This window comes from Erythrolamprus reginae, chromosome 6 (genome assembly GCF_031021105.1).
Source record: "Erythrolamprus reginae isolate rEryReg1 chromosome 6, rEryReg1.hap1, whole genome shotgun sequence".
NCBI classification, from domain to species: domain Eukaryota; kingdom Metazoa; phylum Chordata; class Lepidosauria; order Squamata; family Dipsadidae; genus Erythrolamprus; species Erythrolamprus reginae.
Window position 1 is genome coordinate 27310278 of NC_091955.1, and position 14928 is coordinate 27325205.

Genomic DNA, 14928 nt, shown 5'->3' on the forward strand with positions numbered 1-14928 from the left:
CGGCCCCGGCCCTCTGGAACCAACTCCCCCTGGAGATTAGAACTGCCCCTACTCTCCTTGCCTTTCGTAAGCTCCTTAAGACCCACCTGTGTCGTCAGGCATGGGGGAACTGAGACATCTCCCCTGGGCATACACAATTTATGAATGGTATGTGTGTGTATGTATGTGTGTTTAGAAAATGGGGTCTTTTAAATGTTTTTAGTAGAATTTAGATTTGTTGTAAATTGTTTTTTCACTTTGTTGTGAGCCGCCCCGAGTCTGCAGAGAGGGGCGGCATACAAATCTAAATAAATATAAATATAAATATACAAGGAGAGTTAAGCTAGACTGTTGGTTCTTCATTAATTGCAAAGATTACATTACTCTATTTCAAAAGCTATGATACAGTATTATGTCACTAGAAAATCTCACCATGAATGAGATAAAACTATCTTTGGGACAAAAGATTATATTGTTCTGCAAAGATACCACTCCGCCAGAACCACAACTTTTATTTATTTATTTGATTTGATTTATATTATATTATATTATATTATATTATATTATATTATATTATATTATATTATATTATATTATATTATATTATATTATATTATATTATATTATATTATATTATATTATATTATATTATATTATATTATATTATATTATATTTTATTTTATATTATTTCATTTCATTTCATTTCATTTTATTTTATTTATTTTTATTTTATTTTATTTTTTTATAAACCTGATGCCTGGAAACCCTAAGCTTCTTTTTGAACACTATCCTTTTTCATCAGTCTATCAGGATGAAAGAAATAACATAATTGGAAGGAGCAAAATATGAGAGAAAGCATTTATGGGCCACATGATGGGTTTTATTTATTGATTTTCACCTGTGAGTTTTGTGACTATCCAAGGACATGAGGTGAAGTGTCATCAGTACGCTGATGACACCCAGTTGTACATCTCCACTTGGCGAAGCAGTGGAAGTGATGTGCTGGTGCCTGGAGGCTGTCAGGGTCTGGATGGGTGTCAACAGGCTCAAACTCAACCCTGACAATATGGAATGGCTGTGGGTTTTGCCTCCCAAGGACAATCCCATCTGTCCATCCATTACCCGGAGGGGGGGGAATTATTGACCCCCCTCAGGGAGGGCCAACAACTTGGGCGTCTTCCTCGATCCACAGCTGACATCACCTTTCGGCTGTGGCGAGGAGGGCGTTTGCCCAGGTTCACCTGGTGCACCAGTTGCAGCCCTATTTGGACAGGGAGTCCCTGCTCATAGTCACTCATGCCCTTATTACCTCAAGGTTCGACTACTGCGACACTTTCTACATTGGGCTACCTCTGAAAAGTGTTCGGAAACTTCAGATCGTACAGAATGCAGCCGCACGAGCAGTCATGGGTCTCCCCAGATATACCCATGTTTGGTCAACACTCCTGCTTTGGTTGCCGATTTGTTTCCGGACACAATTCAAAGTATTTGTGATGACCTATAAAGCCCTACATAGCATTGGACCACATTACTTACGGGACGGCCTTCTGCCACATAAATCCCAGCGGCCAATTAGGTCCCACAGAGTGGGCCTTCTCCAGGTCCCTTCGACCAGACAATGTCATCTGGCAGGGCCTAGGGGAAGAGCCTTCTCTGTGGTGGCCCCAGCCCTCTGGAATCAGCTCTCTCCAGAGATTCGAATTGCCCCCACCCTCCTCGCCTTCCACAAGAGCCTTAAGACTTATCTATGTCGCCAGGCATGGGGCAACTAGTACATGCCCCCTCCTTCTGACCATTAAAAGTTATGTGTGCTTATGATTGTGTAATATTGATTGTTTTTAAGATAATGGGTTTTGGTCATAGTTTTAATTATTAGATTTGTATCTATATTGTTTTTGTTGTGAGCTGTCCTCAGCTTCCGGAGAGGGGCGGCAACAAATTAAATAAATTATTATTATTATTATTATTATTATTATTGTTGTTGTTGTTGTTGTTGTTGTGGTTTTTCTTTTTGTCTTTGGGCTCCATTTTATTGTATGTATCTATGAATCTATGTATTTGATTTCTATGCCGCCCCTCTCTGAAGACTCGAGGCAGCTTACAACACATAGAAAAAACAGTAAATTACAATAAAATCAATCCAATTAAATTAAAATTACAAAGCAATCTAAAATCCCTAATTAAATTAAAAATCGATCACACCCATTTGTACAGCAATCATACGATCATTCGTTGACCAGAGGCTAAGATCTAATCGGCCCAAGCCTGACATAAATGAGTCGTAAGATTTTTATGAAAGGTGAGGACGGTGGGGGCAGTACGAATCTCCGGGGGGAGCTGATTCCAGAGGGCAGGACCCCCCACAGAGAAGGCTCTTCCCCTAGGTCCTGCCAAGCAACACTGTCAAGTTGACGGGACCTGGAGAAGGCCGACTCTGTGGGACCTAACCGGTTGCTGGGATTCATGTGGCAGTAGGCAGTCCTGTGCAAATAATCTGGTCTGATGCCCTGTAGGGCTTTATAGGTCATAACCAACAATTTAGTTTCTTACAATCCTAAATAAATAAGGTATAAGTGAAAATGTGATTATTATATAAATGTACAATTTTACTATCACCCATCTATGAACTCAAATAATTTACCCTACCAATCTTTCTTTGAACTGAACTACTGTACTTTTTAGCTAGTGTTGCAACTAAGAAAAAATGGTCACATCACACATGCTTACTGCAGACTCAAGGAAGAAGGCTTTGTTAGACTGTATGAGAGTTGTTAGGAATAAACTTTAAAGAGGTATTAGACTTTTAAGGACAATGAGACAGAATATAATACTTTGTGAGGATGCAATGTGAAAGGCCTTTGCAAATGCTCTTTGAGTGGAAATATTTAGAACATTGAACAATGTGAAACAAAACCACTCTGCTGCTAGTGATCTTCTCCTATGGAGTAGCTACCACTGTGCAACCTTCCAGTGGTATTTATTGGCACACTTGGAAGTAGCTCGTAGGGGAATGAGCATTGTAGCTTTTGAGAGATCGCTCCAGTCTAACAGCTAAAACGTATGCTTCACTGCGTCAAGCTTTGAAATGGCTACATTGGATACCATGGAATATCAAGTACTATACATTATGCTGCAGTGAATGCATCAGTTTAAAAACATTAGTGCAGTGGTACCTCTACTTAAGAATTTAATTCGTTCCGTGACCAGGTTCTTAAGTAGAAATGTTCTTAAGTAGAAGCAATTTTTCCCATAGGAATTAATGTAAAAGCAAATAATGCATGCAAAACCATTAGGAAAGAAATAAAAGCTCGGAATTTGGGTGGGAGGAAGAGGAGGAAGAAGAGGAGGAGGATAGTCGCTGCCGAAGGAAGAAGGTGAGGTGAGGGGAATCAAAGAAATCCAAAACTTTAAAGCTTAAAAAAAAAGGAGGGACTCTGAGGCAGCGAGGAGGAGCATGCGCCTCCCATACACCCGGAACGAGGCTGCCTCCCATACACTGCGCCAGAGAGAAACCCAGGGGGAATGGCAGGAAACTGGCCAGGCCTTTGTGCTTCTCTCAAGTTTCCTGGGAAATTTTTCTGGGCTTGGGTTCTTAAGTAGAAAATGGTTCTTAAGTAGAGGCAAAAAAATCTTGAACACACGGTTCTTATCTAGAAAAGTTCTTAAGTAGAGGCGTTCGTAATTCCCATATTTCCAATTTAAAAGCATGAGAAAAATAAGAAAAAAACTCAGATCAATATTTCCTGATCTCTTATCCTTCAGAACCTTTAAAAATATGATGGTAAGTTTGTTAATCGGGATGTGAGTTTATGGATGTGAAGATATTAGAGCTTGCTATATCTCTGATATGGTAGTGAAATAAAAAACATACGCTAGAGTAACAAATGCAGAAAGTAATGATTTTCTGAAAACAGCGATGGTTCCAGATCAATTTTATTGGCCTCTTGATCATTTGTACATTTTTAAAATGAAAATATTTGTAATCTATTTTTTAAAAAACATAAAGGGGAACAGGAACTTCCTTGTTTGAAGTTTCACATCCGTAATCAAAATTAATTGGCTATTTCATTTATTGGCAAGATATTACAGAATGTTTGTATATCAAGATATTTCAGGGCTGAATAATTTTAATCCTCTCCTGTATACTACTAGTAAAGTTGACAACAGATGTTTTCTGCAATTTGTATACATTCACTTCACAATTCAGAGCATCTGCCTATACAGTAGTATCCAGTATTTCCTGATAGAATTCTACTCTCTTCTATCAAAGTAGTTCATATATGTCTCCCATTTTTCAATAAAGTGCAAGTATGTTAGACGACATTACATGGTGTTTTAAAATAATTTTAAATGTTTTTACAAAATATTTTAGAATCATCATCAACGGCCCCATAATCCCTTGCTGGGTGGAGTCTGGACAACTGAATGGAGCTAGCAGTGTTTAATGGCCAGATGCCCTTCCTGTCACCAAAGCAAAGTTTTGTTCAGCAGATATATTCCCATTGTGCCCTGAGACATTTCTGCCTCTACCTAGGATCGACCTCACAGGCTGCCGATTGTGAGGCAAGAGCTCCACTTTAAAAATTATAAACAGATATTATCCACATTAGTGTTATACAGTAATTATTGGTTTGTGACCATTACAAAAGACCCTCCAGCCTTCCAAAACCATACAGGTAAAGCAGTCACGATGCATGTTTTGGCTACCTGGCAAATAGGTCACATTTGGTGAGATTTACCAGCTTCTGGCATTTACTTTATTTATTTATTTATTCAATTTTTATGCCGCCCTTCTCCTTAGACTCAGGGCGGCTTACAATATGTTAGCAATAGCACTTTTTAAAGCCAGTGTATAGCCCCCACAATCCAGGTCCTCATTTTACCCACCTCGGAAGGATGGAAGGCTGAGTCAACCTTGAGCCGGTGATGAGATTTGAACCGCTGACCTTCAGATCTACAGTCAGCTTCAGTGGCCTGCAGTACAGCACTCTACCTGCTGCGCCACTTCCAGCATCTACGGTAGCAAAACAAAAACAAAAAAACCCGGGTTCACTTAATGACTCTGGTGTTTCACTTAACAATTACTACAAAGAGTCATCAAAACTGTCACATGGAAACCCACTTCTCAACTGCCAAAATGTACAACTGTAATTCCACACTCAATTACAGCTGTAAATCAAGGACTACCTGTATCCTGAATACAATTACCTGGATAATTAAAGTCTACTGCGGTGTTAAGCTCATAACTTTTTTTCACATTTTCCTTTTCATTTTGTTGATAAGAATTTTTGGTAGATCTTCACTTTTAGTAGGCCTGAGACCATAGAATTAATTTTCCAATGTCAGGGCTGAATATATAAAAATAATAAACAAATGCACCCATACTTTTTTCCTTTAATTTTATCAAGGAACTAGCTAGAATCCAATGTTGTTTTGAGTCATAAAGCACAAATCAGAGTAATTGGGTTTTAATGTGCTTAGTAGTGTCTTACAGTAAGTGAACCCAGGCATTTTGGTGTAAGCAGAGCATTATGCAAAGGTGTTCAAGTTTTTCAAAGGGCCCCATGAGAATTTACCACGGTTAAATATGAAAATTCACTCCAATGCGACCAATTTTCCAGCACTAGAAATTTGCCTCTTGATCATAAGTTCTAGGATGTGGATGAACTTAGCTAACTAGTAGTGATTAATTAGGGAGATTGTTAAATAATGTTGTGGATCACATGTGAACTTGGTCACTGTTTCTATAAAGATCAACATCTTAACCATTGCTCTTAAATAAACAAATGTAGCTTAGAATACTCTGGATGTATAGGATACAAGGTACACTTTCCAAACAGAATTTAATTATCTCCCTTTGGAAATGAACCATTGAACAAGCTATCATTGTTATGGTTGGTTGCAAATGTTTAGATTGGGTTTGACATTTTTATCCACCTATCAAATCCCTTCCAAGGACTTGGCAGATGTTCATGTTTGATAGTATTAAAAGTATTATCGCAGAATGTAAGGTGTCCAGTAAGGCTGTCTTTTATATTGATTCTGTCAGTACCAATGTGGTTCAAGTGATGATCCAGGTGTATTGGGATTGCATCCATGGCATTTGTCCCAAAGGTGCTTTTTCAAGAGACAACTGGACTTTCTGGTCTTTCCTTGAAGACATTTGGCTTCTCATCCAAGAAGTTTATTTAACTCTATAGAACTTTGAAGCTTGTAATCACCATCCTGTAAAAACCCTGACCATTTTATGAGCAATGCAAAAGATTGTATGTTTTTATCATTCGGTCAGTAATGCAGATTCAACATGGTTGAAGTTTGAAATTGTGCTACCAAGGTTTCCTTGTAAAATTATACTTGACTTCAAACTTTTATACTTGACTTATTTTATATCATTGGAATTTGTATTTTTATATTGTTGTAAGCCACCCTGAGTCCCACTGAGATTGGGCCGCATAGAAGTCGAATGAATGAATGAATGAATGAATGAATGAATGAATCAATGTTCAAAGAAAGGGCTTTTCTTTTCAAGGTAGAACAGGCCATATGATTAAAGCTATTAACGCAATGCTCACAAGCACATGCAGATGCCTCCAGACAAAAATCCAGAAATTCCGTAAAGCAAAGGAGGACACTCCCATATCGTTTCTCAACCTCGGCAACTCAAAAAGATGTGACTTCAATTCCGAGAATTCCCCAACCAACATGTTGGGAGTCAAATTATGGAAGCTGAAGTTCAATTTGTCAAGGTGAAGAAACACTACTCTATTTGGATATCAGCGATCCGAGTTCCCCACATTTCTAGGGCCGTTTAACATCAATTAAATCATGATTTAGGACCTTGAGCCGTTTACCAGACCCTTACTAAGCATCGGAGTTGAACGAAGTCCAACATTTATTCATTGTCGAAAGGCAACACCTAAATGTAGGCAAACTCTTTTGTAGGAATTAAATTAAAAGAAAACGACGGATTTATAACAGCAACGCTTTCCTCTCTGGAGTCTAGACCAGAGGGTCTCCAATTTGGCAACTTTAACTTGTGGACTTTAACTCCCAGAATTCCTCAGCCAGCTTTGCTCAGAATTCCTCAGCTTTGCTGGATGAGGAATTCTGGGAGTTGAAGTCCTCAAGTCTTAAAGTTGCCAAAATTGGAGACCCTTGCCCTGCTCTCCAAGAGGGACAAAATACGCCTGCGGGATTGACGGGAACTTTAAGCCAGGGGCAGGCAGCGACAAGAGCGCACGCCCCCGCTCCGCGCTCCCCACAAGCCCCGCGGTTCTGCGCGGAAGAATTGCAGGAATCGCGGGGCGCGTCCCTCCTTGCAAGCCCGCGGCATCTCCGACTCGCTTCCTCCGCCTCCCGCCGCCGCCAATTTCCAGACTTCCTGTGGATGACAAGGCCGGGGAAGCAGCCCGGCCTGGCTCGCTCGGTATTTAACGAGGGAGGCCGCACAGAAAGCACGACTCCCGAGTTCGCCAACTGGGACCAGCGCCGAAGCTGAACCGCGGGCCGCCTCGCCTACGCTCTCCGGACCGGCGGCGGCTGAAACAGAGTCCAACCCGAGGGGCGCCGGGCCGAGAAGCGGCGACGCGGGCTGGCCGGCCCGAGGCGCCTCGACCCCGCGTCCTCCCCTCTGCTTTCCGCGGCGTTTGGTCTCGCCCGCGCCTCCGCTCCCTGCCATGTTGGATTGCACGGCCGGCGCCGGGGAGAAGTTGGAAGTTTAGTGCCTGTCGGGAGAGCGGGCGGAAGGCGCGAGGACTTCCCGGCTGGCTCGCGCGGGAGCCCCCTTCAGGAGTTGCTGCCGCCGCTCCGCGACCCGCTCGCGGCGCCCCCTCAGGTCGCCGCCCCGATGCGGCCGCAGTAAAGCGCGGGGGAGGCAGGCTGCTGCGCCGCCACCCTCCAGGAGACGCGGGGCCCGACCCCCCAACCGCCCCCAGGCGAGCTTAAGAGAGGCAGCGGCGGAAAGGTTGGCAATCCCGGCCGGGCGCCGGCGGCGGCCGCCATGAACAACAGCCAGCAGCAACAGCAGCAGCCCCCGCCGCCGCGGAGGGTCTCCAACGTGGGCTCCCTGCTGCTCACCCCGCAGGAGAACGAGAGCCTCTTCGGCTTCCTCGGCAAGAAATGCGTGGTGAGTGGCGGACGGGGAAAAGAGGCTTCCGCCCTGCTGGCTGGGCCTGGCTGCCTCGGGGTCGGTGGGGGGGGGGGGGGGGGGAGGCCCGGCCAATCCTGTATGGGGGCGCCTGGAGGGTTTGCCTACGCGCGGGAAGCTGGCTTGACCTCTCAGTCAGGGAAGGAGGGTTTTTTTTCGGGGGCAGAAGCGGGGCTACCCCGAGCGGGAGGCGTGATGATGCAAGAGCCTTACCAGTTTTTCCGCCTCCCCCCCCCTCCCCCAGCTCCAACTCTTTTATTTCCTTTCCGGCGCGGGGTCGTACTTGGAATTTGGAGAGAGACCAGAAGGTGCCTGGATGGGGCCGTTCCCACGGAGCAGCTGCCTGCTTCCTTTCCCCCCCTCCCTTTATTTCTCCTCCTCGGCTCTGTTTTGTTGGGGCGGGGGTGGAAAATCAACCCCCTGGTTAAATTTATATTGAAAAGGGGACAAGGTGCTGGGGGGGTGCGCTAGGCAAAAGAAAAGGATGCACGCCTTTAACTTTCCAAGGGGGAGAAGACTTCAGCGGTCTCTTGGTGTTTTTTTTTGAGTTCGTGAGAGTGGGATAAATACTAGGTACAGGTGAAGGCTGTGGGTCCAAGCAACAGGAAGGGAGGGAAGGCAGAGCCTGTTGACTGGAGTCAGCCCGTTGGATCCATTCCAGCTTTGCTGGGAAGAAAGAAAGAAAAGAAAAACCTGGCTTCAGGGGAGCTCCAACAAATCCTTCTTCACCCCCTTGGGGCTTGTTTTAAGGCAGATGCTGTTTAGCTTTGCTGGGGCGTTCTTCACTCTTTTTTTTGCTAGGTTAAATTATTTTCTCTCCCACTTCCTTTTTTCCCAACAGGTATTATTATTTCAGAGCATACCGGAAGTGCTTGGTGGCTTTCAGTATGTGTGTGCTTGCGTGTGTCAGCAGTGGAGATGTTGTAATTTGTGTGTGTGTGTGTGTGTGTGTGTGTGTAAAAGTTCAGCCTAGTCATAGAAAGCTGGAATAAATTATACATTTATTATATACATATACATACATGTACATACATGTACATACATATAAATATATATATGTCACATGTTTTTGCTGAATTTGAAAATTTAGGGGGACTATTTTTCTGGGAATGCCGACTTACAGTGGGGAGAGTATACATTTACGTTGATTGCCATACTAAATTTATGTTAAATATTATATATATAAAATAAATGTATGTATATATGTATGTATGTGTGTTTGTATGTATGTACACACACACCGCCCAAAGCACTCTGGGCGGCTTACAACATGGAAGCGACATCTAAAAGGAACAGTTTAAAAACAATTAAAAATCCATTAATAAAATTATGCATATCTTTTGTGGCCGGATCTAAATGATGTATCATTTGATCAACGGCCCCAGGCTTGCTGGCAAATTCAGGCCTTTACGGTCTTCCGAAAGACCAATTTTATATATACATACATACATACACACTCACACACACATACACGCATACATAAAATGTATATAATATCTATATGGTTTTTGAACTTTCAGGAAATGAACTCTGAAATGAAAAGAGTGCTCTGAATTCTGTTCCCATCTGAGCAATGGATTTGCAGAGCATATACACTTCTCTGAAAATATTTTTTTTTGGGGGGGGGGGGGGGGCTGACAGCTGTAATCCTGAAATTTTGATAGTCCTCATATAGCTCTTAGATACAGCTTTTAGGCATGAGACTTGTAGGCCTGTATGTTTGGCTCACCAAATTTTGCTATACTATATATATTTTGCTATTTTATATTGAAATATTCTGCATTTAAACTTGTCCTTTTCTGATTTCTGAGCTGACAGACATTTAACCATATCACTAAATAAATATTCTGTATTTCAGATGGATTAGCAGTCAAACCTTTCTTCCTATGAATTATTAAAAAAAAATACAATAACGAGTAAAGCATCATGGACATGTCCTGTTCCTTTAAGGGTTTTTGTCTATTGGCAGAAATTGGTTTTACTAAAGTCCCCCCCCCCCCCATGAAGAAAGGGCAAACTTAAACTATATTGTCAAGAAATTGACTACAGATTTGCAAACACCTTTGTCCACGGTAAATCTATATGGTTTATAATAGTATAGTGGTCTGGATGGAAAATCCAGGGTTTTTTTTGTTTCTGATGAGGTTAAATGGATAAAGAAGATTTTCAGATATGTCATTCAGTCACAGTCAGCTGTACTTCACATTTCATTAAGACCAAGTTTGCACTCTAGATACGTCTTTTTCAGTTTTTAATGGGAATTTGTGGAGAGAAAGTAGTTTCTGAAAAATGAACATGAGCTACTTTTTTTTCTGTGAATGCCGACTTACAGTGGGGACAGTATACTGTACATTTATGTTGATTGCCATACTAAATTTATGTTAAATACTATAGGCCAGGTGGCTAAATATTAATACTGTACTGGAATATTACTAGCAATCTACCTTTTTTATAGAGGGAAAAATTAGCACTAAAAATGTCTTTGCCAAAGTTTAATACACTTCACAGATTTTTAAAATCTCTTTTAGAATGTTATTTTATCTCTTTAGCAAAGAGCTGTTCATAAGTGGAAATGTTCACAGGCTTTTCCCTCAAGAAGTACTAGTTTTATTTCCAACATAGTCCAACTGACTTCCTTTATATGGAGATCCCTTCCTAGCCATTTCTAGTACTGAGCTGCATGGATTTTCACTAATTTAATTAATTAAGTTAAATTCCCGTGAAAACAAGAAATGTTTTTAAAGAAAATATATGCTTTTATGTGCAAATGTAATCAAAATAATACATAGAAATGGAAAAAATTGTGTAGTCGGCAGCAGAGAAGCAATTTGGTTATAGTGACATACTACGGTATGGAAAATAAAATAGTATTTATTAATAAAATCAGAAGATATATTCTAGACTTGGAGAAAATATCTCATATTCTACGTGATGATACTTGAAATATTTGAAATTACATTACACATTGGATTATATTTTTTCTTCATATACAAAATTGCCAAAAACCTTAAAATTATTTTAAAATAATTGTATAATTTCATGTAAAACTTACACTTACTAAAAACAAATTGCATATGGGGTAGTTCCTTAATTAATGATTAGTGCATAATTACATATGTGCATGCATTAGATATATTAATATCTAGATATATACATGTAACCCTGTTTCTCCTAAAATAAGACATCCCCTATAATAAGCAAACTGGGCTTTTGAGTGCATGGCAATAAGGCCAAGTGCTTATTTCAGGATTCAAAAAATATATAAGGTCTTATTTTCAGGGAAACAGAGGTAGTGATATATTAAAAGTATTATGTCCCTCATATATTAACAGTATGACAGTTTACAACGTTATAAAATAATCAGTAGTAACGTACACAACTTTTCTACCTTTATTCAAACTCTGTGCTCCTTAACGTTACCTTCTAATTATACAATAAAAGCTGTGTGAAAGAGTTTTGACTTCAGGGCTCTCAGGGAGGATACCATTCAGATTTCAGGAAACAGATTGTTGCATTACATAGGACATACAGAGAGCAGCAACATATTATTCTCTTGTGATCTCATTTGGAAGTTGTACTCTTTTAACCATCCCTTTCTGGCTGGTCCTACTGGACAACATGGTTCTACCTGGAATAAGTGGTCCTTCAGATATGTGTATGTATGTGTATATACTGTATATTAGTGTTTTGTACTGTATTATTTTCTGGTTGCACATGACAGCATAAAATAACCAGCCATTTTCACTGCTGGAATTGTAACTGCTAGGCCAAGAATTATAATGCAATTGAAAATCAATGTGATGCAGAGGATATGAACCATAACTGATAGATCTTCAGCATGCAAAAATATTAGGTTCCGTCTCTGGCATCAGTTCAACAGAATATGTGATTTACTTAGAGAATCTGACAGTTCCCTTATTGACCTCATACAGGTAATTTTTGTTTAATGACCACTTGATTAACAAACCTGCAACACTGCTGAACCAGTGGTATTTATGACCAATCCTTGAAGTTTCAGCCTCACAGTCACATTACTGTTGTCCAGGTGCTTTGCAACTAGCTTGGGTTTCCTGCCATTGCAGCATCGCATAGTCATATAATTATAATTTGTGACCTTCCTTGCCAGCTTCTCACAAGAAAAGTCAGTCAGGAAGTTAGAAGTCACAATCACATGAGATCTTTGCTTAACAACAATAACTGCAGGCATGCAGAACTGTGGTTGCTAAGCAGCACAGTCATACAACATCACACTTTATGACTGCATTGCTTAGCAGCAGAAATTCTGGTCCTACTCCAATGGATCAGAGATTTTTTTATGTATCTTCCTGCTTTTTTAAAAATTATTTTTTAAACTTGATTTCATTTAGTTCTTTCCCACAATTTAGGTTTAAGAAATCCAAAGTCATTCTATTGGATGGACCACATTCGTTTTCTTTAAAATAGTTTTACTCTATACCATGTGTTGCTGCTTAATATAATGAAAACGTATTGACAGTTGCATAGGATGTAAATTTTCATCAGGTGATTTCAGAGATAGATCCGTGTTCACAAGCTCTGACATGCTGAGAGCTAATATGATCACCTCATCTGTTGAAAGGTGTCACTGTTTATTTTTTCAATCTGAGAGAAAATGTTTTCTTTTATTGCAATTGCAAAGCTATCTGGCAGAAAATATCTTTGAGATACTAACATGCTTTACCAGTGACGGTGAACCTTTTTTGGCTTGGGTGGCAAAAGGGTGCGTGTGCGTGCGAGTGGGTGCCCACCCATAATATAATGCCCTCCCACGGCGCAAAGGCACTTAACCCCCGCTCTGTCCCCCCGTACATGCGCACAAGCCTCACTGAAGCTTCCAGACTTCCGGTAGGCCTGCTGGGCCATTTTTTTTGCCATCCCCAGGATTCAGGTATCTCCGGTTGGTCCGGTTGGCCATTTTTTGCTGTCCCCAGGGTTCAGGAAGATTTCCTAAAGCTTGGGAAGAGCGAAAATGGCCATAGAGAAGAGCGAAAATCAGTGGGTCAGTATTACTATGTATTATTGTATTACTATGTCTAATATTGGTTGTTTTTAATTGTGGCCCAGTTTATAGTATGGTTTACATTCCTAATAAATATATTCCCAATAAATTAAATAAATAAATAAATAAATAAATAAATAAATAAATATAGTATTTAATAATCAAAGGTATTTCTTTATTAAATATAGAAACATAGAAATATAGAAACATAGAAGTCTGACGACAGAAGAAGACCTCATGGTCCATCTAGTCTGCCCTTATACGTGTTGTGAGCCGCCCCGAGTCTTCGGAGAGGGGCGGCATACAAATCTAAGTAATAAATAAATAAATAAATAAATTTTCTGTATTTTATCTTTACTGTGGATTTATCTACCACGTCTGCTGGAAGTTTGTTCCGAGGATCTACTACTCTTTCAGTAAAATAATATTTTCTCATGTTGCTTTTGATCTTTCCCCCAACTAACTTCAGATTGTGTCCCCTTGTTCTTGTGTTCACTTTCCTATTAAAAACACTTTCCTCCTGGACCTTATTTAACCCTTTAATATATTTAAATGTTTCGATCATGGCCCCCCTTTTCCTTCTGTCCTCCAGACTATACAGATTGAGTTCATTAAGTCTTTCCTAATACGTTTTATGCTTAAGACCTTCCACCATTCTTGTAGCCCGTCTTTGGACCCGTTCAATTTTGTCAATATCTTTTTGTAGGTGAGGTCTCCAGAACTGAACACAGTATTCCAAATGTGGTCTCACCAGCATTCTATATAGCGGGATCATAATCTCCCTCTTCCTGCTTGTTATACCTCTAGCTATGCAACCAAGCATCCTACTTGCTTTCCCTACTGCCTGACTGTACTGTTCACCCATTTTGAGACTGTCAGAAATCACTACCCCTAAATCCTTTTCTTCTGAAGTTTTTGCTAACACAGAACTGCCAATACAGTACTCAGATTGAGGATTCCTTTTCCCCAAGTGCATTATTTTACATTTGGAAACATTAAACTGCAGTTTCCATCGCTTTGGTCATTTATCTAGTAAAGGTAAATCATTTACCATATTACAGACACCTCCAGGAATATCAACCCTATATGCAGGCCATAATGATATTTTTGCATGTTTTCCTCCATTTGCATGAGTCTTACATTCAAGTACTGTATATTGGATGCAGATAGAAACAAGGCTGGGATTGATAACCTAGCACTATTTGTGAGAACGCTTGCTTTACAAGAAAAGGCAAGGCAGTTTCTTTTTGAGAGCATTGTCTCAGTGCTCCACTAGTCATTTAACCATAATAATTGACCTACAATAATATGTGATACTCCCGTTATCAATAAAATTAAATAGTTTGAGGTTGAGTTTCTATAGAACATTTGCGTTTTGTTCTTAATTCTTGGGCTTTTATATAAATAGAAACATTTTTTTATATTTCATTATGTTTCCACAGAGCACTTTTGTTTTTTAAGAAAGAATATGTACTCCATGTGACCTCAATGTTTTAAAGACTGTTCTGTTTTCCTTTTAATCTTTTACATACTTGTGTTACTTATTAATTAAGGGTTTGCAGCTTCTGTACATATTTCTTTTAAAGAGTAATTTACTGTGTGGGATTTCTCTGATTATCAGAGTAGCTGCTATTTGCTTTTCTCTTCCATAGTATGCAGTGAAAAAATTGCCAGGTTAGGGATGACCAAACTCAACATTCTTTTTTTTTTCATTTTCAAAAAGAATATTTATCACCCCTCTCTTATTACTTATATAGAATTCGACCAGAGACTGAGATAACCTGA

At 40.2% G+C, this 14928-nt stretch overlaps 1 protein-coding gene across 2 annotated transcripts in view; it reads left to right on the forward strand.

Moving 5' to 3' along the window:
- Nucleotides 1-7237: 7237 nt before the first annotated feature.
- WASL (WASP like actin nucleation promoting factor) overlaps nt 7238-14928 on the forward strand; it is a 38379-nt gene continuing 30688 nt past the window's right edge. The window contains exon 1 of one of the 2 annotated variants that reach the window (XM_070755428.1): nt 7238-8105. In XM_070755428.1, coding sequence (XP_070611529.1) covers nt 7980-8105 — 126 coding nt within the window. In that variant the 5' untranslated portion in view covers nt 7238-7979. The remainder of the gene's footprint in view (nt 8106-14928) is intronic. The other variant, XM_070755427.1, reaches the window with a different exon arrangement.